A 24180-nucleotide genomic window follows, 5' to 3' on the forward strand; every position below is an offset into this window, starting at 1 on the left:
TCATTAGTCTTTGGCCAAACGGCTAACTTGTTTGTACTTCCATTATTAGACCGCATGCTTTTGTTCACAATCTTTGGAACTCAAACTATGACAAAAAGTAATTGTTACAAGAGTGCAGGATTTCTTAATTCAGTTTCTGCAGTCATGTTATACAATTCTAATGTTGCTGCAGCTTGTACTACTATAGTTCTTTGCCACATACCTGCTAAAATTAGCTCATTGTTTGTATTTATTGTTACCCTAAATTCTTTTAATTTTGAAGTAGATGAAAAAAATGTGTGTGTGTGTCAGATTTGGTAGAGACAAAATTTAAAAACCTAGAGTAGAAATGAAATTTTAGTTACATGACAAAAACTGTATTTCTTCCAGCAACATGGCCTACAACTTGAGAACCAACTTCCACATTGCTTTAATAACCATGAAATCTTAATCTGATCTGTTGAAAAGTGTCCATATTAAGTGATATGTCTATTGTTGATGTAACACCAGAAATTATAACCCCAGGAAAGAATGTCTCTAAATTTATTTAGAAAATTCTTGAATACCTACATATTCTTTTTTAATTTACAGTAAGATGAACCAAGTAATTGCTTCATGCATTTTCAGCTTGAGAAATTTTACTGGTTTGCTCTCATGCTGCTTGTTAGAAATTTAATTAAAAATCACAACAGAAGGTTTAACAAATAAATTATTCTTATATTTTTGTATTTCACATAAATATTAAACTTAAAATACATTCATTAACTACTTTACACAGTTTTCTAAACACATACAATAGACAAAAGACAGTATAAAAATGTCCATCCTGCTAACTAATTGCATAAGACAGCATCAGTTTGTATCGATCCCAAAATAAAAGGAACCTAAGTGAGCATTAATTTTGCCTTATGTGGTTCTTTTTGACATCTGCAATCATGAAGCTGACTAGATCTTCAATACCATACTTGTGCTTCCATCCCCAGTCAGAACGGGCTTCTGAATCATCAAACACTTGTGGCCAGGAGTCAGCTGCATGAAAAACAATTCTGTCATAAAAACTGAAAATGAAATTAGCTTACACATCACAAGATTACATAGTCACAGTTATTGAAAGCTTGGAGGATAATGACTTATAAGTAATGGAATTGTTAGTTTTACTTTCAGTGCTCCTTTTGAAACAGCTATCAATAATTTGCACTATCTCCTAATACTAAAGACAAGAGTTTGCATACTCAAAACTCACAACCCATTATGATATTTCATACACTTTCACTCACCAAATTATAATCCTCCAAATTTTCAAGGCACAAAGAATTCTCTACATTTGTTGTTACACTCCTACAATGTAATTACAATGCCAGAGAGAAAATACAGTGATTAATGATACTAACAAGTTACCCGCCTGGATAGCCAAGAGCTTTAGCACGCTGCCTCTACGATTTGGGGAGGTGCGTCGGCCCTGGATCCAGTCCAGATTAAATACAAAGGCCGGTGTGCTAGTCAGCCTGGATGTGGTTTTTAGGCAGTTTTCCACATCCGATTAGGTGAATACTGGGCTGGTACCAATATCCTGCCTCAGTTACACAATTCACGAACATTCAGAAAACTTTTGCACACATTCACGTGGGACAGCACTAGATGCAGACAGTTGGGGTATGCAAATTCCATCTTGAGGGGAGAAAAAGGGGTGGTGGCAGGAAGGGCATACATCCACTCTCAACCACTAACATTATCAAATTCAATAGTTAACATGCTTACTCCATGAGGGCATGGAATAAAGACAAAGAAACAGGAGAATAATGTTAAAAAATTAAATTAAAAGACTTTTATAGCACAAAGTAAATAACATTTATGTTACCTATGTTCTGCCGACTGTCAGGTTTGTATGTTATTTGAAATCCCGGCACATGTTTGGCAACATGTTCTGCCAATTCTTCTGGTGTAAAACTCATAGCAGTCACATTATAAACTCGTCGTTTTAGTTTCTCATCCGGTGTAATCATATATTGCCATAATGCTTGCATGCAATCATTGATATGCATCATAGGAAGGCGTGTGTCCGGTCGAAGATAACATTCATATTTTCCATTCTTCAGGGCTTCGTGGAAGATAGCCACAGCATAATCTGCAATTCATACAAAGTATCAAGATGTTACTCAAACAGCTAAATACAACAATCAATATCTAGGTAGGATGTGCAGAAAATAAATGTTGTCAAAGAGTCAAAAACCACAGCTTATATGTATATGTACAATACAGGAAAATCTGATATGGGATTCCCATGTCTCCCTAACCTTACAGCCAAATTGTGGCTAAATGTGGGGGAATGGCTCTAATTATTGAAAATGGAGTAGATGCTATACATGAGTAACAGTTGACACAGAATAAAAAAACTTAACTGTATCTTTAACTCATAATGTTGTTTATTTTACAAGATTAGCACTGCCCAGGCTTGGTGATTCGCTGGACAGACAGAGTTTGCGCACTCTGACAGAAGGAGATATATATCATTACTTAGGGCCATGTCATGGCAGTTGTGAATGAGCCAAGCTCTGGAGTGTTGACTGCAGAGTGCAAGCAGCAAGGCGTGTTAGCAGTGGATGTAGCCTGGTGTCCTTCAGGTAAGAGTAGATGTGGTGTTTGAGAATATATGGCTCACTGATGTTGTGATGGCAGCTGTACCTGTAATTTCTAATGTGTTGGATATGGTAACTTATTGGGAGAGCCGCTAGTAATCTGTTTAGCTTGTCTGTTGAGGCACTTCTTTACCAGTACTGTAAAGTGATGTCAGATAATTCTGCCCTCACTTAGTAACACTGATCACAATGTTCTGATCCGAGATCTACTGTGGGATTCCCATATCTCTCTAATCTGGGAGCACTCTGCAAAGTACTGGCTAGATGTGAGAGTCGGCTATTGTTGTTGTTGTTGTTGTTGTTGTTGTTGTTGTCTTCAGTCCAGAGACTGGTTTGATGCAGCTCCCCATGCTACTCTATCCTGTGCAAGCTTCTTCATCTCCCAGTACCTACGGCAACCTACATCCTTCTGAATTTGCTTAGTGTATTCATGTCTTGGTCTCCCTCTACAATTTTTACCCTCCACGCTGCCTCCAATACTAAATTGGTGATCCCTTGATGCCTCAGAACTTGTCCTACCAACCGATCCATTCTTCTCAAGTTGTGCCACAAATTTCTCTTCTCCCCAACTGTATTCAATACCTCCTCATTAGTTATGTGATCTACCCGTCTAATCTTCACCATTCTTCTGTAGCTCCACATTTTGAAAACTTCTATTCTCTTCTTGTATAAACTATTTATTGTCCACGTTTCACATCCCTACATGGCTACACTCCATACAAATACTTTCAGAAACGACTTCCTGACACTTAAATCTATACTCGATGTTAACAAATTTCTCTTCTTCAGAAACACTTTCCTTGCCATTGCCAGTCTACATTTTATATCCTCTCTACTTCGACCATCATCAGTTATTTTGCTCCCCAAATAGCAAAACTCCTTCACTTTAAGTGTCTCATTTCCTGATCTAATTCCCTCAGCATCACCCGACTTAATTAGACTACATTCCATTATCCTCGTTTTTCTTTAGTTGACGTTCATCTTATGTCCTCCTTTCAAGACACTATCCATTCCGTTAAACTGCTCTTCTAGATCCTTTGCTGTCTCTGACAGAATCACAATGTCATCGGTGAACCTTAAAGTTTTTATTTCTTCTCCATGGATATTAATACCTACTCTGAATTTTTCTTTACTGCTTGCTCAATATACAGATTGAATAACATCGGGGATAGGCTACAACCCTGTCTCACTCCCTTCCTAACCACTGCTTCCCTTTCGTGCCCCTCGACTCTTATAACTGCCATCTGGTTTCTGTACAAATTGTAAATAGCTTTCCGCTCCCTGTATTTGACCTCTGCCAACTTCAGAATTTGAAAGAGAGTATTCCAGTTAACATTGTCAAAAGCTTTCTCTGTGTCTACAAATGCTAGAAACGTAGGTTTGCCTTCCTTAATCTTTCTTCTAAGGTAAGTCGTAGGGTCAGTATTGCCTCATGTGTGCCAACATTTCTACGGAATCCAAACTGATCTTCTCCAAGGTCGACTTGTACCAGTTTTTCCATTTGTCTGTAAAGAATTCGTGTTAGTATTTTGCAGTTGTGACTTATTAAACTGATAGTTCGGTATTTTTCACAACTGTCAACACCTGATTTCTTTGGGATTGGAATTATTATATTCTTCTTGAAGTCTGAGGGAATTTCGCCTGTCTCATACATCTTGCTCACCAGATGGTGGAGTTCTGTCAGGGCTGGCTCTCCCAAGGCTATCAGTAGTTCTAATGGAATGTTGTCTACTTCCAGGGCCTTGTTTCAAGTTAAATCTTTCAGCACTCTGTTAGCTAATTATTGAAAATGGCACACTACATAAGAGTAACAGTTGTCACAGAATAAAAAACTCGATTGTATCTCTAACCCATAAGACTTTCTACTATTACTCCATGAGGAAGTGGAAATTATTGGTAAAACATTGTTTTCTGCTTGCTCCTGATAATGGGATTAAAAAAGCTGAAAATAGTGAATCCTACATTTTTTAAACTCTGTATGTCTGTGAACATTGTTGCAAGTTCTAACAAACCAGTAAACCTCCCCACTCCTGATTATTTAAAGAATCAAACTCTCATGTATGAAACAGCTTAAAATATCAGATTACATTACATATTAGTTAATGTGTTTAGCCCCCCCAAGAACCATGGACCTTGCCATTGGTGGGGATGCTTGCGTGCCTCAGCGATACAGATAGCCGTACCGTAGGTGCAACCACAACGGAGGGGTATCTGTTGAGAGGCCAGACAAACGTGTGGATCCTGAAGAGGGGCAGCAGCCTTTTCAATAGTTGCAGGGGCAACAGTCTGAATGATTGAATGATCTGGCCTTGCTGCGCTGGTACTGCGAACAGTTGAAAGCAAGGGGAAACTACAGCCGTAATTTTTCCCGAGGACATGCAGCTTTACTGTATGGTTAAATGATGATGGTGTCCTCTTGGGTAAAATATTCCACAGGTAAAATAGTCCCCCATTCGGATCTCTGGGTGGGGACTACTCAGGAGGACGTCGTTATCAGGAGAAAGAAAACTGGTGTTCTACGGATCGGAGCGTGGAATGTCAGATCCCTTAATCGGGCAGGTAGGTTAGAAAATTTAAAAAGGGAAATGGATAGGTTAAAGTTAGATACAGTGGGAATTAGTGAAGTTCGGTGGCAGGAGGAACAAGACTTCTGGTCAGGTGACTACAGGATTATAAATACAAAGTCAAATAGGGGTAATGCAGGAGTCGGTTTAATAATGAATAGAAAAATAGGAGTGTGGGTAAGCTACTACAAACAGCATAGTGAACGCATTATTGTGGCCAAGATAGACACGAAGCCCACACCTACTACAGTAGTACAAGTTTATATGCCAACTAGCTCTGCAGATGATCATGAAATTGAAGAAATGTATGATGAAATAAAAGAAATTATTCAGATAGTGAAGGGAGACAAAAATTTAATACTCATGGGTGACTAGAATTCGGTAGTAGGAAAAGGGAGAGAAGGAAACGTAGTAGGTGAATATGGATTGGGCTAAGAAATGAAAGAGGAAGCCGCCTGATAGAATTCTGCACAGAGCACAACTTAATCACAGCTAACACTTGGTTCAAGAATCATAAAAGAAGGTTGTATACATGGAAGAAGCCTGGAGATACTGACAGGTTTCAGGCAGATTATATAATGGTAAGACAGAGATTTAGGAACCAGGTTTTAAATTGTAAGACATTTCCAGGGGCAGATGTGGACTGTGACCACAATCTATTGGTTATGAACTGTAGATTAAAACTGATGAAACTGCAAAAAGGTGGGAATTTAAGGAGATGGGACCTGGATAAACTGAAAGAACCAGAGGTTGTATAGAGTTTCAGGGAGAGCATAAGGGAACAATTGACAGGAATGGGGGAAAGAAATAAAGTAGAAGAAGAATGGGTAGCTTTGAGGGATGAAATAGTGAAGGCAGCGGAGGATCAAATAGGTAAAAAGACGAGGGCTAGTAGAAATCCTTGGGTAACAGAAGAAATATTGAATTTAATTGATGAAAGGAGAAAATATAAAAATGCAGTAAATGAAGCAGGCAAAAAGGAATACAAATGTCTCAAAAATGAGATCGTCAGGAAGTGCAAAATGGCTAAGCAGGGATGGCTAGAGGACAAATGTAAGGATGTAGAGGCTTATCTCACTAGGGGTAAGACAGATACTGCCTACAGTAAAATTAAAGAGACCTTTGGAGAAAAGAGAACCACTTGTATGAATATCAAGAGCTCAGATGGAAACCCAGTTCTAAGAAAAGAAGGGAAAGCAGAAAGGTGGAAGGTGTATGTAGAGGGTCTATACAAGGGTGATGTACTTGAAGAAAATATTATGGAAATGGAAGAGGATGTAGATGAAGATGAAATGGAAGATACGATACTGCATGAAGAGTTTGACAGAGCACTGAAAGACCAGAGCTGAAACAAGGCCCCGGGAGTAGACAACATTCCATTAGAACTACTGACAGCCTTGGGAGCGCCAGTCCTGACAAAACTCTACCATCTGGTGAGCAAGGTGTATGAGACAGGCGAAATACCCTCAGACTTCAGGAAGAATATAATAATTCCAATCCCAAAGAAAGCAGGTGCTAACAGATGTGAAAATTACCGAACTATCAGTTTAATAAGTCACAGCTGCAAAATACTAACGCGAATTCTTTACAGGCGAATGGAAAAACTGGTAGAAGCCGACCTCGGGGAAGATCAGTTTGGATTCCGTAGAAATATTGGAACACGTGAGGCAATACTGACTCTACGACTTACCTTAGAATCTAGATTAAGGAAAGACAAACCTACGTTTCTAGCATTTGTAGACTTAGAGAAAGCTTTTGACAATGTTGACTGGAATACTATATTCCAATTTCTGAAGGTGGCAGGGGTAAAATACAGGGAGCGAAAGGCTATTTACAATTTGTACAGAAACCAGATGGCAGATATAAGAGTCGAGGGACATGAAAGGGAAGCAGTGGTTGGGAAGGGAGTGAGACAGGGATGTAGCCTCTCACTGATGTTGTTCAATCTGTATATTGAGCAAGCAATAAATGAAACAAAAGAAAAATTCGGAGTAGGTATTAAAATCCATGGAGAAGAAATAAAAACTTTGAGGTTCGCCGATGACATTGTAATTCTGTCAGAGATAGCGAAGGACTTGGAAGAGCAGTTGAACAGAATGGACAGTGTCTTGAAAGGAGGATATAAGATGAACATCAACAAAAGCAAAACAAGGATAATGGAATGTAGTCTAATTAAATCGGGTGATGCTGTGGGTATTAGATTAGGAAATAAGACACTTAAAGTAGTTTTGCTATTTGGGGAGCAAAATAACTGATGATGGTCTAAGTAGAGAGGATATAAAATGTAGACTGGCAATGGCAAGGAAAGTGTTTCTGAAGAAGAGAAATTTGTTAACATCGAGTATAGATTTAAGTGTCAGGAAGTCGTTTCTGAAAGTATTTGTATGGAGCGTAGCCATGTATGGAAGTGAAACATGGATGATAAATAGTTTGGACAAGAAGAGAATAGAAGCTTTCGAAATGTGGTGCTACAGAAGAATGCTGAAGATTAGATGGGCAGATCACATAACTAATGAGGAGGTATTGAATAGGATTGGGGAGAAGAGAAGTTTGTGCCACAACTTGACTAGAAGAAGGGATCGACTGGTAGGACATGTTCTGAGGCATCAAAGGAGCACCAATTTAGTATTGGAGGGTAGCGTGTAGGATAAAAATCGTAGAGGGAGACCAAGAGATGAATACACTAAACAGATTCAGAAGGATGTAGGTTGCAGTAGGTACTGGGAGATGATGAAGCTTGCACAGGATAGAATAGCATGGAGAGCTGCATCAAACCAGTCTCAGGACTGAAGACCACAACAACAACGTGTTAAATTGTTTAAATTAAGCACGCAAGTGAACAAAGATTAGAAAAGGTTTGAAATGATGTTTAAAGTTTTTTGGAAGTGCTCTCATTGTCAAATACTGGATGGGTATAGTCTGGGCAATTTTTACTCCATTTTAAGCAAAACTATTTTATCACACATCTCTTTGTTCATGACATTATACCTGCTGAACTGTGTGTTGCACAATATAGTTTTGCATGTACAATCAGTGGTGTACATAGATACTGTCTGCAAAACGCATTGCAAATGGAGTTAGTAATAAAGAAGTAATAAATTAAAATGCCATGTGTGATGCTGAAGTTTTGCTGTATGGACCCCAAAATGTAGTAAGCAATAAACTCATTCCTTTGCATTGTGTGTGTGTGTGTGTGTGTGTGTGTGTGTGTGTGTGTGTGTGTGTGTGCGCGCGCGCGCGCGCTCGGGGGGGGGGGGGGGGGGGGGGGGGCAGTGAGAAAATTTTGCAAGGTTTGAAATTATGTGTAAAATTTGTATGAAGTCTCCAAATGCTCCCATTCTCAAATACTGTGTGGATATAGTCTGGCTGATTTGTGCGCTACAAGTTACGCTGCCTCAAGCCACAATTATACACACAGAACAAAAAGAACCATTAATGTTTGTTGTAATGAAACTTATTTCTTTCATTAAATGCATATTACTGTAATGTAACGATATTTAATTGAAATGTGAAACACCTCATGGGTCAAACTGATTGAAAATTTTATAAAAGGGAGATAAGAAAAGGCTTGATGCAAATACATAACACTACTTGTGATGTTTTTTCTTATTTGGACAATTTTCTCTGTTGTGACACTTTTTGTATCTTTTATTTTTGAAGCTTTGTCAGTGGCCTGTAAAACATTGCTCAGTGATAATTTATATATTAAGTATGTGACAACATAATTCAGAATAGTTATTACACTTGTGTTTCCGGTTCAGCATTTTCTTACATTCTGTATACAGTTTTTGACTTCTGCCATTGGCTATCACCTTTGCAATTGTGTCACAGGCCTATTTTTGATCTGCAACTAAGAGTTGTTTATTTGCTTCGAAAAAATATGTGCAAGTCATCAGAACTGAACTGCTGTTCACTCAATAAATCTCTAAGATAAATGTCATATATAGGATATTATGGTGAAACCATATCAAGATGAATGAGAGTTTTGTGGTTAACAGTTCAGCACATATTTTTGATTTTTATCAGAGCTTAATTGAAAATGTTGGCCAAAAATGGAATGGTATTATCATAGTTAATGGTATGGATACGGTGCAGAATGTCTTCACTCCAGTCATTTCTGAATTTTTCCCATAGAATGTTAAGATTAGATGGCACACATGTGCTGCTTACAATCTATTTTCAAGGAGGACACTAAGATGAACAATGTTGGGATGCCGACTGAACCTTATTGCTTCTGATATATCGACCTGTCCGAAATTGAATAGGTTCACCTGTGTATGCATTAGGATTATCAACACTGAATACTGTCGTATTACTGTCCTTGTTTACACATTTGCATATGTAATTTATTGGTTTGATGAGATTTCAATATTCCGCATTGATTAGCAGCTTAAATGTTGAAAGTCACTTCGCGTTTGCTGCCGGATTCTAAAATCAACTCAATTCAGTATTTTGGCAATCCAACTGTTTGCCATCTTCAGGAGAACACTGCTTCTGCTGATGAATCCCGCTGAGAACTGATGCCATGCTGAAAATCGACATCCGGTATAGGCCTCTGTACCATACATGGTGCATGTGCTGCCCACCACAGTTGCTGCCCTCCAAGACTGAGCAGTTGGTGCCGTCCTTAGTAGAACAACGGCTGCAACGATATATCACACTCAGAAACGATTTTCAAACAGGCTGCACTGAAGAATGTTCTGTTTTGATGCTGGATAGTACAGGATTCCACATCCTGCTAAGAGGAAATCCATTGTCTCTAGTACTTAAATTATCCACCAACCTAATTTCAAATACCTCTTTATAGACACTGCACCAAAAATCAGGAGTGTTGGCAGCTATCACAGTTTCGTCAAATTTCATACTGTTATCCTCTTTTAAGCAGTGTTCTGCTACAGCTGATTTTTCTGACTTGACAGTGATGTTTCACACACCTGTTACGAACTGTGCGAATCGAACAGCCGATATAAGCCTTCCCACATTGACATGGAATTTTGAATACACCGTGTTTCCTAAACCCCAAATCATCTTTCACAGAGCCGAGTAGTGCCCTAATCTTGGAAGGTGGGTTAAAATTCCTTAAAATTCTTCCAATCTTAAACAATGTGCTCCCAGCATAAGGAAAAAAAGCCACCAATCTGCGTTCCTTTTCATGCACCTCCAGTGATGGTCCAAACTCCATAGCCTGACGAATCTGCTTCTCAGAGTATCCATCTTCCTTAAAAACAGCCATCAGATGCCTAAGTTCTTGGGTTAAGCTGTCCGCATCAAAAACAGCATATGCTCTGCGTACCAAAGTCCTAAGGACGCCACTGCATTTGTGTGACGGATGAGAACTGTTAGAATGCAGATACCTACCTGTGTGTGTCGGCTTTTTTTGAACACTATGTCCCAAAGTCCCATCTGGTTTTTTAGTAAACCATAACATCCAAAAATGGAAGCATCCCATCACTTTCAACCTCCATGGCAAATTTAATGCTGGGATGAAGACAGTTGGAGTGGTCCAAACATCTATTAAGAACATCACATCCATGTGACCAGATGAAAAAGGTATCACCCACATATCTTCAGAAGCACGTTGCTTGCAAAGCTGAAGTCCTCAGTGCCATATCCTCGAAGTCCTCCATAAATAAATTAGTGATTATGGGTGATAAAGGACTACCCACTGCCACTCTGTCTTTCTGTTCAAAAATGTTGCTGTTAAATACAAAATACATGGATGTCAGCACATGATGATAGAGCTTCACCAACTCTTCATCTACTTTTTCACTAACAAAACTAAGGGACTCGTGTAAACAGAGATACCACACCAAAACTCACTAATACACCTGAAGGACCCAGCCTCAAAGATTTCAATTGTTGAATAAAATCCATTGAATTGGAGATATGGTTTTCACACATGCCAACAACTTATCATCTCTTCTCAGTCCATATGTATTCAGGCAGTCAAATCATGTCGATCAGATGGAGCTTGACTGAGCAATAGCAGTCCTGTTATTTCATCCCCAGTGAATGTGATTAAAAAGTCAGGATGTCCATATGAATGCATGTGTCATGGCGTCTTGTGCATATTCATGCACGTATCGCAGGCTGCCAGTAAATGTTGCAGAGTGCCAAGAAATGGTGCTGGAAGTATGACCATTTTGCCAAAATCACTGCTGTTTCCATCAGTTGCAATCACATCTCATCTTTGGTTCAAACAAATGAAGAGGAGACATGCAGATTTAATTTTCTGCATGCATGTGTATCACATATTGAAGACAGTTAATGGCACTGAAGACTATAATTTGTTCCATTTTGAGGTGTCATTACATGGTTTTAATAACAATTCATAACTCAAACTTTTTTTAATGAGTTGTTCACCTATAACAAGAAATAAAATGAAAGAAGTGTCTGAAGGGTGACTTTCTTAATACGATACAATGTGTGGAAACAAGAATAAATACAATTACCTTTATCTGGATTAGTTTGCATAATTGTTCTTGTGGTCTTCAGTCCAAAGACTGGCTTAATGCAACTCTCCAAGTTACTCTATCCTGTGCAAGCCTCTTCATCTCAAACTAATTACTGCAACCTACATTCTTCTGTATCTGCTTAGTGTATTCATCTCTTTGACGCCATCTATGATTTTTACCCTCCACTCTTCCCTCCTGTATTAACACGATTCACGTTTTCCGTCGCACTTCACATAGTGTAGACCGGGAACTGTCTGCTAGGCATGCCCGATGTGAACTGACTGGGCACAGCCTGTGCTGCCTGAGTTGTTGTTGTTCCACCGGCAGAGGGTGTGGCCAAATTCTTGCGTGCCCTCTGGTGGACGGGACTTTACTTGCGGCAACTACTGTCCGTGACGCGCCATGCCGATGTGCACCTTCCACGATCTTTCTGGTGGCTACTGCACTCCCCCTCCTTCGGAGGGGGTGGGGGTGAAGCCACTGTGATCCACTGTGTCGGAAGGTGGAGCGTCGTGCAGTAGCGATGACTTCCACGTCCATTGGAAGGCTGGAGTCAGGGGGATCTGCCAACCCTTGAGCCGGAACCTTCAAATACGGTAGGAAATGACCCACACGAAGAGGCCCCCGTCGTCCCACCACCAGAGCCTGGGACAGAACGGGTGACAAGCCGTCGAAGTCCGGATCCCAGTCCACCTCGGGAGGGGCAAGACCCAGTGGCGAGGATGATGGGGAAGGGACGACCACAGGTGAACCAGCCTCCTGAGAAACCGGGCCTGCAAGGGGGGCCGGCTCTCGCCGGGGCATCACTAAAAATGGTGATGCCGGTGCTGGAGCTACTGGAGGCCACCAAGGCTGAGAACCATAGCAGTGTGGCAGAGCCACAGGTGGGAGGGGCGGTAGCGTCCCCTGAGAAACAACACGGGTGCTGGCAATGGGAAAGCCGGTCCCGAGGGGTCAAATGGTGGGTGCCCAAACGTGGACGTAGCTGATTTTTGTGACGACGTACCTCCCAGTCCCCCGCCTGCAAGGTATAGAGCCGGCAGCCATTGCGGCGCAAGACCACCGCTGGTATCCAACGTGGATTGTGACCAAACCCACGTGCCCAGACCGACATACCCGGTGGAAAACCGGGTACCCCGTTTTGCGAAGATTGGCGAGGACCACGCCAGAGGAGGTGCAGCAGACTCCTAAGTTGGCGCCCGTGGAGGAGCTCTGAGGGGCTGCGTTCTTCCATCGGTGTGGTCCGGTATGCCGTCAGGAAAAACGTCTACGCCTCCTCCACAGGAAATTTGTGCACATACTTTTTCATCTGCTTCTTAAAGATGCGCACCATGCGCTCAGCTTCCCCATTTGATTGTGGATGAAAGGGGGGAGAGCAAACATGCCGAATACCGAAGCGCCTACAAAAATCCTGGAAGGTCTGCGAAATAAACTGAGGTCCATTGTCCGATACCAGGGTGACTGGCAGACCTTCCACAGAAAAGATTTTTGCTAGTGCCTGGATTGCACTTCTGAAGTGGTTGAGGAGCAGCGAACCACATATGGGAATTGGGAATATGCATCAATGACAATGAGCCAAAAGCCGTTGGGAAACGGGCCCGCAAAATCTATGTGAACACGTTCCCATGCCTGGGTTGCAGACAGCCATGAAGAGAACGCTGACCTGGGAGACGCCTGTTGGCTCGCACACTGGGAACAGGCGGCCACCAAGTGCTCTATTTCTCTGTCAATACCAAGCCAGTACACATGTCTGCGAGCCAAGGTTTTAGTACGGGAAACACCCCAGTGCCCCTGAGGACCTCCCTGCGCAAACTTGCAGGAACAACCACGCGAGGAGCTGTATCATCGGTAGCCAGAAGGAGAACTCCTTCCAACACAGAGGCGGTCTCGTAGAACAAAATAATTACGAAGAGGGTCCTAGGCCCGGCCTGGAGGTCAGGACGATCACCCCTGCTGAACGAGGTGAACTACTTTCCAGAGAACCGGGTCAGCTGCCGTTTCCCTGGTGACTCCAGAACTAGTGATCGGGAAGCCATCAACCACTTGGCGGGACGCCACATCCAAATGAAAACACATAATCTCCTCCCGATCGAACTTAGGATCCGGGCCCACCGGAAGACGGGAAAGAGCATCGGTGTTGGCATGCTGTCCAGTAGGGCGAAAATGAATGTCATAATGGTACTTAGAGAGGAACAAGGCCCAGCGCTGCAGTCTGTGGGCCGCCCTATCCAGAATCTGAGAGGCGGGGCCAAATAACGATATTAATGGCTTATGGTCAGTGATTAACTGAAACTTCTTGCCATACAAGAAAAGGTGAAACTTGGTAACAGCGTAGACAATAGCCAAAGCCTCTTTTTCCACCTGGAAGTAATGGGCCTGCGCGGGACTAAGAGTTTTAGACTCCAACACTAGTGGCTGCTTGGAGCCATCCGCGTTGCGATGGGCCAGGACCGCCACCACCCCATACTGCGAAGCATCTGTAGCCAGGACCAACGGCTTATTGGGGTCAAAAGTAGCCAAACCAGGTGCTGACATGAGGAGGCCCTTCAACGAAGTGAACGCTCGCTTGCATGCAGGCGACCAATCAAAAGGAACACCCTTGCGCAGATGGGAGTACAGGGGACGAGCGATGGTGGAAGCCCTGGGAATGAACCAGTGGTAATAGGCAATCTTGCCTAAAAAAGCTTGTAACTCCTTCAGCGAAGCAGGCCGTGGAAGGTCAACGATACCTTGGACCAAACTTCCTAGCGGCTGGATGCCATGCCGAGAGATGGTGTAGCCTACATACTCAATGGACGGTTGGAAGAAGTTCGACTTATGCAGGTTGCAACGCAGGCCCACGGACCTGAATTTGAGAAAGAGAGTTCGAAAGTTGTGCAAGTGTTCCTTCGTGCTGTGGCCTGTGACAATTATGTCATCCAGGTAATTAATACAATGAGGGATTGTCGACGTGACGTGCTCAAGATAACGCTGAAATATCGCCGAGGCACTGGATATTCCAAAGGCCAACCGCTGGTATCGGTAAAGGCCAAACGGGGTGTTGATGACCACCAGCCGTTTGGAGTACTCATCAAGTGGTATCTGATGATAAGCCTCTGAAAGATCAATTTTCGAAAAATATTGGCCTGCCGCCACGGCGGAGAACAATACATCAGAACGAGGCAAGGAATAGGTGTCCACCACCAATTGGAAATTAATGGTGGCCTTGAAATCGCCACAAAGATGTAATTTTCCCGAGGGTTCCCTGACAATAACTAGGGGCGAAGCCCACTCACTAGAAGAAACGGGAAGAACGACCCCTAGGGCTGTCAGCCGGTCAAGCTCTTCCTTTACCTGAGGGCGGAGAGCCAAGGGGATCTGCCTCGCTCGTAGAAAACACAGGCGAGCTGATGCCTTCAACGTTAAGTGAGCTTCAAAGTCTGAAACACGCCCCAGGCCCTCCTCAAAGATATCCTTAAAGTCAGAGATCAAAGATTCCAATGATTGATAGGGAACGTCTTCGGAGACCAACAGTATGGTGTCTGCGATAGAAAAATCGAAAGCTTGAAAGGCATCCAATCCAAAAAGGTTAGCGGAGCTCGCATCACTGACAACAGTAAAAGTAAGAGGCCGAGTGACTGATTTGTAAGTAACGTTAGTAGTGAATTGACCCAGTAGGGGGATGAACTGTTTACCATAACCGCGTAGATGCTGGTAAACTGGCGCCAACGGGGGCGACCCAAGGTCGGAGTAAGTTTGTGCATTCAAAAAGGAAACTGCCGCGCCAGTATCTACTTGCAGTTGTAATCGGCGCGACTGAACCGACACGTCGATAAAGAGTTTTTGTGCCGATGCGTCGGGAGCCTGGCCCGATGAAACTTCTTGAATGTCAATGTCCATGTCCTCTGTACCTGCTTCCTTCGATTCTTTTGAGGCTGAGCGGCAAACTTTAGCAATGTGTCCCTTTTATAACATTTGTGACAAATGGCTCAACGCTGGGGGCACTCTGACCGATCATGATGGATATAGCACGATGCACAGGACGGCAACAGGGGCCGGTGGCCGGAACTCTGTTTACGCGCTGTGCGGGAGCGGCCGTAACGGCCCGATTGTACTGCTCGCATGTCGTCCACCCCGGACGCAGTGGACACGGCAGTGCCGCCTGAACCGCCGCTACGATGCACCACGCTTCCAACTGTTGACCTGCGGCGTGAGAGACTTCATACGATTGAGCAATGGACAGGACTTACTCAAGGGTAGGGTCTTCTAACTGCAGGGCCCGTTGCCGGACCTCCCTATCAGGGGCCGAACGAACAATGACGTCGCGTACCATAACGTGGGCATACGACTCTCGTGACTGCTCCGTGACAAAATGACACTTGCGACCAAGACCGTGCAGGGTAGCGGCCCACACCCAGTAAGACTGATGGGGCTGTTTCTTGCATTGATAGAACTCGACCCTAGCCACCACAACATGCGCACGGCGGCGATGATATGAAGACAGCAATGAATACAATGCATCAAAAGACAAGGACGAGGGTTCCTGCAACGGCGCTAGCTGCCGCAAAACTTGATACAGCAAGGGAGATATCCAAGACAAGAAAAGAGTACGACATACCTCCGCAACGGCAACATGAAATGCCTGGAAATGCTGCCGAAGGCGATGTTCATATGCGTCCCAATCCTCCTCAGTCTCGTCATACGGGGGAAAAGGAGGAGGGAACGGCGCTGGAGCAGACTGCGTGGAGAACAACGTCGGAAGCACTTGTTTCATGGTTGCCATGAGCTCCGTCTGCTGCTCAACCAAAACCTGCACTAAATCCTCCATGCTGTGGATAAGCTGCGAAACCGGAAAAATGACGCAACACGCGAAAGAACGATCCCATCCTCGCCAATTGTGTAGTAACACGATTCACGTTTTCCATCGCAATTCACATAGTGTAGACCGGGAACTGTCTGCTGGGCATGCCCGATGTGAACTGACCGGGCACAGCCCGTGCTGCCCGAGTTGTTGTTCCGCCGGCAGAGGGCACAGCCGAATTCTCGCGTGCCCTCTGGTGGACGGGAATTTACTTGCGGCAACTACTGTCCATGATGCGCCATGCCGATGTGCGCCTCCCGCTATCTTTCTGGTGGCTACTGCACCTCCAATACTAAATTGGTGATCCCTTGATGCCTCAGAATGTGTCCTACCAACCGATCCTATCTTCTAGTCAAGTTGTGCCACAAATTGCTCTTCATCCCAATTCTATTCAGTACCTCCTCATTAGTTACATCATCTACCTATCTAATATTCAGCATTCATCTGTAGCACCACATTTCAAAAGCTTCTATTATCTTCTCGTGTAAACTGTTTATCATCCATGTTACACTTCAATACATTACTACACTCCATACAAATACTTTCAGAAAAGACTTCCAGACACTTGAATCTATACTCAATGTTAACAAATTTCTCTTCTTCAGAAACGCTTTCCTTGCCACCGCCAGTCTGCATTTTATATCCTCTCTGCTTTGACCACCATCCATTATTTTGCTGCCGAAACAGCAAAACTCATCTACTACCTTAAGTGTCTCGTTTCCTAATCTAATTCCTCAGCATTGCCTGATTTTGTTTGACTACATTCCACTATCCTCATTTTACTTTTGTTGATGTTCACCTTACATAGTGTCCCTTCCGTTCAACTGCTCTTCCATGTGTGTTGCTGTTTACGACAGAATTACAATGTCATCGGTAAACATCAAAGTTTTTATTTCTTTTCCTTGGAGTTTAATTCCTACTCTATTCTTTTTTTTTTTTTTTTTTTTACAGCTTGCTCAAAGTACAAATTGAATAACATTGGGGATAGTCTACAACCCTGTCTCATTCCCTTCTCAACTACTGCATCCCTGTCAAGCCCATTAACTCTTGTACCTGCTATGTGGTTTCTGTACAAATCGTAAATAGTCTTTTGATCCCTGTATTTTACCCCTGCTACCACCAGAATTTGAAAGAGAGTATTCCAGTCAACATTGTCAAAAGCTTTCTCTGTGTCTACAAATGCTAGAAACATAGGTTTGCCTTTTCTTAAACTATTGTTGAAGATAAGTTGTGGCGTCAGTGCCGCATCACATGCATTTCTATGGAATCAAGGCTGATCTTCCCAGACATCAGCTTCTACCAGTTTTTCCTTTCGCCTGTAAAGAATTCATGCTAGCAGTTTACAACTGTGACTTATTAAACTGATAGTTCAGTAATTTTCACACCATTCAGCACCTGCTTTCTTTGGAATTGGAGTTATTGTATTCTTCTTGAAGTCTAAGGGTATTTCGCCTATCTCATACATCTTGCTCACCAGATGGAAGAGTTTTGTCATGGCTGGCTCTCCCAAGGCTATCAGTAGTTCTAATGGAATGTTGTCTACCCCCGGGGCATTGTTTTGACTTAGGTCTTTCAGTGCTCCGTCAAATTCTTCTCGCAGTATTATATCTCCTATTTCATCTTCATATACGTCCCCTTCCATTTCCATAATATTGCCCTCAAGCACACTGCCTTTGTATAGACCCTCTATATACTCCTTCCACCTTTCTACTTTCCCTTCTTTACTTAGGATGGGTTTTCCATCTGAGCTTTTGATATTCATACAGGTGGTTCTCTTTTCTCCAAAGGTCTCTTTAATTTTCCTGTAGGCAGCATCTATCTTACCCCTAGTGATATGTTTTTCTACATCCTTACATTTATCCTCTAGCTGTTACTGCCTAGCCATTTTGCACTTTCTGTCGATCTCATTTTTGAGGCATTTGTACACCTTTTCACCTGCTTTATTTACTGCATTTTTATATTTTCTCCTTTCATCAATTAAATTCTATGTCTCTTGTGTTACCCAAGGATTTCTACTAGCCTTCATCTTTTTACCTTCTTGATCCTGTGCTGCCTTCACTATTTCATCTCTCAGAACTACCCATGCTGCTTCTACTGTATTCCTTTCCCCTTCTCTTGTCAACTGTACCCTAATGCTCCCTGTGAGACTCTCTAAAACATCTGGTTCTTTCAGTTTATCCAGGTCCCATCTCCTTAACTTCCTTCCTTTTTGCAGTTTCTTCAGTTTTAATGTACAATTCATTACCAATAAATTGTCAGCGTCCACATCTGCCTCTGCCCCCATGAGCCACAGACCCTGCTGTCGGTGGAGAGGCTTGAATGCCTCAGCGATACAGTTGGCCACACCGTATGTGCAACCACAACGGAGGGGTATCTGTTGAGAGGCCAGACAAATATGTGGTTCCTGAAGAGGGGTAGCGGCCCTTTCAGTAGTTGCAGGGCAACAGTCTGGATGATTGATTGAAGTGGCCTTACAACATCGACCAAAACAGAATTGCCGTGTTGGTAATGCAAACAGCAGAAGACAATGGGAAACTGCAGCTGTAAGTTTTCCCAAGGGGATGCAGGTCTACTGTATAGTTAAATGATGATATCAACCTCTTGAGCAAAATATTTCGCAGGTAAAATAGTCCCCCATTCAGATCTCTGGGCAGGGACTACTCAGGAGGACATCATTATCAGGAGAAACGAAACTGGCATTCTATGGATCGGGGCATGGAATGTCATATCCCTTAATTCAACAGGTAGGTTAGAAAATTTAAAAAGGGAAACGGATAGGTTAAAGTTAGATATAGTGGGAATTAGAAGTTCAGTACCAGGAGGAGCAAGACTTTTGGTCAGGTGAATACAGGGTTATAAATACAAAATCAAATATGGGTAATTCAGGAGTAGATTCAATAATGAATAAAGTAGGAATGCAGATAAGCTACTACAAACAGCATAGTGAATGCATTATTGTAGCCAAGATAAACAAGAAGCCCACGTCTACCACAGTAGTAGAAGTTTATATGCCAACTAGCTCCGCAGATGATGAAGAGACTGAAGATATGTACGAAGTTGGTTTGAAAAGTTCTCGGAATCACCACAGGAGGTCAGTGCTAGCACAACAAATTGTTCACATGATATTCATTGGACTGTTGCCTGTAAACACGTACCTCATCAGTGCTCTTGGAAGAGAGCTGTGGCAGTGACGTGGCTCTGTTATTGTTCCTGCATAGCGATTTGCAAAGATGAAAAAAATAAAAATAAAATTGATATTTGAGCAGTGATTAAGTACTTCGTAAAGAAAGATATGAAAGCAAAGGACATTAGTGCTGATTTCCAGAATACACTAGGGAACTATGCTCCTCCATATTCAGCTGTTGCCAAGTGAACAAATGAATTTAAATTTGGTCGAGAGAGCTTAAATGATGATCCATGCAGTGGTCGACAAAGATGTGTCACTACTCCAGAAATCATTGCAAAAGCGCACAAAGGATCGCCAAATGAAAGTGCATGAAATTGCTCACGCTTGCCAGATGTCATCTGAAAGGGTATATCACATTTTAAGTGAAAAATTAGAAATGAAAAAATTATCTGCAAGATGGGTGCCGCGACTCTTGACGCTGGATCAAAAACGCACGAGGATTGACATATCGGAACAATGTTTGGCCCGAAACTTCCTGGCAGATTAAAACTGTGTGCCAGACCGAGACTCGAACTCGGGACCATTGCCTTTCACGGGCAAGGGCTCTACCAACTGAGCTACTCAAGCACGACTCATGCCCCGTCCTCACAGCTTTACTTCTGCCAGTACCTCGTCTCCTACCTTCCAAACTTTACAGAAGCTCTTCTGTAAAGTTTTAATCTGCCAGGATGTTTCATATCAGTGCATACTCCGCTGCAGAGTGAAAATCTCATTCTGGAATGTTTGGCCCATTTTAGGAGAAACGAACAAAATTTTTTTGTGCCGGTTTGTGGCCAGAGATGAAACTTGGGTGCACTACAATACCCCAGAGACAAAAGAACAGTCAAAGCAGTGGAAACATGCTGATTCTCCACCACCAAAGAAAGCAAAGACAATTCCTTTCGCGGGGAAGGTCATGGCATCAGTGTTCTAGGATGCGAAAGGGATTCTGTTTGTAGATTATCTTCCCACTGGGCAAACAATTACTGGAGAATACTATGATAACCTCCTGGACAAATTGCAACAAAATATACGCGAAACAAGGCCAGGTTTAGCAAGGAAGGAAGTCATCTTCCAGCAAGATAATGTGTGCCTGCATACATGTGCCGCCGCCGCCGCAAAATTACACACACTGAGGTATGAATTGTTGCCACACGTGCCTTATTCACCTGATATAGCTCCATCAGACTTCCATCTCTTCCCAAAACTGAAAACTTTTCTTGGTGGATGAAGATTCACTCCAAACGAAGAATTGATAGCTGGAATTGAAAACTATTTTGCAGGCCTGGAGGAAACTCATTTTCGAGATGGGATCAAGGCACTGGAATATCATTGGACCAAATGCATTAATTTACAAGGAGACTACATTGAAAAATAAAAGACAGTTTCAGTGATGTAACTACTATTTTTAATTCAGTTCTGAGAACTTTTCAAACCACCCTCATATTACGAGATAAAAGGAATTATTCAGATAGTTAAGGAAGACAAAAATTGAATAGTCACAGGGGACTGGAATTCGATAGCAGGAAATGGAAAAGAAGGAAAAGTATTAGGTGAATATGGACTGAGAGTAAGGAAAGCGGAAGCTGCCTGGTAGAATTTTGTACAGAGCATAACTTAATCATAGCTCACACCTGTTTAAGAATAATGAAGAGGCCTGGAGATACCGAAAGGTTTCAGATAGATTATATAATGATAAGACGGAGGTCTAGGAACCAGGTTTATACTGTAAGTTTGCATAGTACTTAAGTCATATCCATCCTCCGACATAAAAAAAAAAAAGGGGGGATGCTGTGACTTGCCATAAGATCAATCTGTTTTGGTGGCACATACAGTTGTGCTATTCTGCCCCCCTGAAAAATTGTATCATGCATACTACATTCTTCTCCAACTATAACAATCATTTCTTCATTGATGGTGAGAGTGTTGTAGCATCTGATGTGTTACCTGATTGGTGTTTCTTTGACTATTATAAGGATTGTGTAATTATCTGGCAGCAAGTGATAAATTTAATCTTTTTAACAATTTTATTAAGGCGTTGCAAAGTTGATATAAAATGATATGTGGTGCTTGGATTCACATGGCATCATTGGTCAACTTGCACATCATTGTCACCCATGAAGTAGGTTTGTAAAAATTTATGATCAGCATCGGAAATCAGAAGAAGGGATTGTATGTGTCATGTACCCAACATTGGCCTACAGTTATTGGCAACCCCTCAGACACTGAAGTATCATTGGGTTGCATACGTACAAGGCATCGCCATCCTGGACTGCGTAGATCACAAGAAGGACAGCAGACAGCAGGACAAGTGCCACTGGAGGTCCTCTGTGCTGGGGACCCACTTCCTCTGCTGTGTCGTGTGTGGAACTGGATTGGCAGTATAGGGCGCAGCAAGCCAACATGTCAGCAGTTCGCTCCACCACAGCTCTGGGCCAATTCATGCACCAGTCTTTGCAGCCCATGACAAGAGCCCGGTCAGAATCCACCACAGCAGGACCTACAACTTTCCAGCAATAGCCCGAGACAAATCTGTCAGCCAAGTACGCTGAATGATCAACGCCTGTTGTTAAGGATTATCTGTGGTGTAGTCTTCATGTCCCACTGTGTGTTCCAGACATATGACTGTTACTGTCTGAGAAGTTTTATTATTTTTTATTGAGAAGAGTTTTCCCTTTGTTATTAAATCTCTCTACTGTGGTCACAATAAACCCTTGTTCTTGTTTACTGTGTCTTATTACTTTTTATCTAGCAACTCCTCATTCGAGATCTAGCACTATGCAACGATATATTTAGGAGAAGGAGGAGATTAGTGTTTAAGAACCCCAAGACAATGAGATGGTGCACAAGCTCGGATTAGGGAAGGATGTGGAAGAAAATTGGCCCTGCCGTTTCAAAGGAACCATCCTGGCCTTTGCCTGAAGCAATTTAGGGAAATCGTGGAGAATCTAAATCAGGATGGCCGGACACGGGTTTGAACTGTCATCCTCCTGAATGTGAGTCCAATGTGCTAACCACTGCACCACCTCAATTGATGCAATAATATATTTGTCACTGAATTTTGACAGTTGGCACATATTAATTGTGGAATACGTTACCAGCTCAAAAGAATGTCATTTGAAATGCCTAATCGTATCTGCAAATGTTATGTGAAAACTTCTTCAAATCTACTCGATTTTTCTGAATGCATTGATCACAGGGGTTCAGGTGATGGTGCAAGTCAGAACACTAAGTTTGCAATTTGCACAGTACATTCCTGGTGTTTCATTGTTGTTCTTTCATGCACCACAATGCTCAACACCTTATCCATTTTGCCAATGTTTACGCTTTTAGTTGTAATTAACACTGTACTGAAATGCACCAATATTCTAGTCTGTTTACATTGTTTGTCAAGAACAAATTGTTTATAAATGTTCTGCTTTCACTCTTTCTGTCTGGTGCTCTTTTGATTCCAATGTGTGCGATTGAGTTGCTGGTAAATGTACTGCTTTGACTCTTACTGTTTGTAACTTTTCTGATTCCGATGCATGTGATTGAGCAGCTCCTGAACTATCTGCTTCATTGCTTCTTGTCATTCCTCGCGTGTTTGAGAAGCTTTTAAGCATTTCATTTCGTGCTCTGCTTGTAGATCTACCAACTGATGCATGTTTAGGGGGTGTAATTATTTTAACAGAGAAAGGAACAACAACTGCAAGCGAAGAAACATATTGTTAATTAATTTAGAAGAGTACTTTTTAACATTTTTAAATGAACAATGTCACTTAACCAATATAAAACACAATGTTTATACAATTAAAATTAATGAATATTACTCTTGGCCAAAGTAAGGCTTGACCTGTTTCACTGAAAGTAAGAATAGCGTAAGATATTACAGAAGGTGAACAAACAAATAAATATTCATTTATATATATTAGATGTGACTAGTGCTGAACCTTGGCAAAGCTCTTCAGGCTACAAATGTAACATATGTATTAAAGAGACTGCCTACACTATGCTTGTCCATCCTTTTTAGGAGTACTGCTGTGTGGTCTGGGATCCTTACCAGACAGGATTAACAGAGTACACCAAGGAAGTTCAACAAAGAGCAGCACATTTTGTATTATCGCGAAATAGGGGAGTGTGTCATGGACCTGATACAAGATTTGGGATGGACACCATTAAAACAATGGCATTTTTCGTTGCAGCAGAATCTTCTCACAAAATTTCAATCACCAACTTTCTCCTCCGAATGCAAAAATATTTTGTTGACACCAACCGAGGGAGAAACAATCATCATAATAAAATAAGGTAAACCAGAGCCCGTATGGAAAGATATAGGTGTTCGTTTCTTCTGCACTCTGTTTAAGAGTGGGACAATTGAGAATTATTGTGGAGGTGGTTCGATGAACCCTCTGCCAGGCACTTCAGTGTGATTTTGCACAGAGTATCCATGTAGATGTAGACGTTATGCTCACAGCAGTCTGAGGCAGGCTCAAATAATTCTAAGAGTCAGAACCTGGACTTGAAATGGCTTGTTCGTATGCTGATAAAATGGTAGCAA

General features: G+C 42.3%; 1 protein-coding gene across 1 annotated transcript in view; it reads right to left on the reverse strand.

The window, feature by feature from the left end:
• Positions 1 to 506: 506 nt before the first annotated feature.
• The window catches only part of LOC126458550 (L-threonine 3-dehydrogenase, mitochondrial), a 220191-nt gene continuing 196517 nt past the window's right edge, over positions 507 to 24180 (reverse strand). The window contains exons 6-7 of the mRNA XM_050095670.1: positions 1838 to 2104; positions 507 to 1008 (exon numbers count right to left, since the gene is read on the reverse strand). Of these exons, the coding sequence (XP_049951627.1) occupies positions 875 to 1008; positions 1838 to 2104 (401 nt within the window). The 3' untranslated portion in view covers positions 507 to 874. The remainder of the gene's footprint in view (positions 1009 to 1837; positions 2105 to 24180) is intronic.

The sequence above is a fragment of the Schistocerca serialis genome, chromosome 2 (assembly GCF_023864345.2).
Source record: "Schistocerca serialis cubense isolate TAMUIC-IGC-003099 chromosome 2, iqSchSeri2.2, whole genome shotgun sequence".
Taxonomy (NCBI): domain Eukaryota; kingdom Metazoa; phylum Arthropoda; class Insecta; order Orthoptera; family Acrididae; genus Schistocerca; species Schistocerca serialis.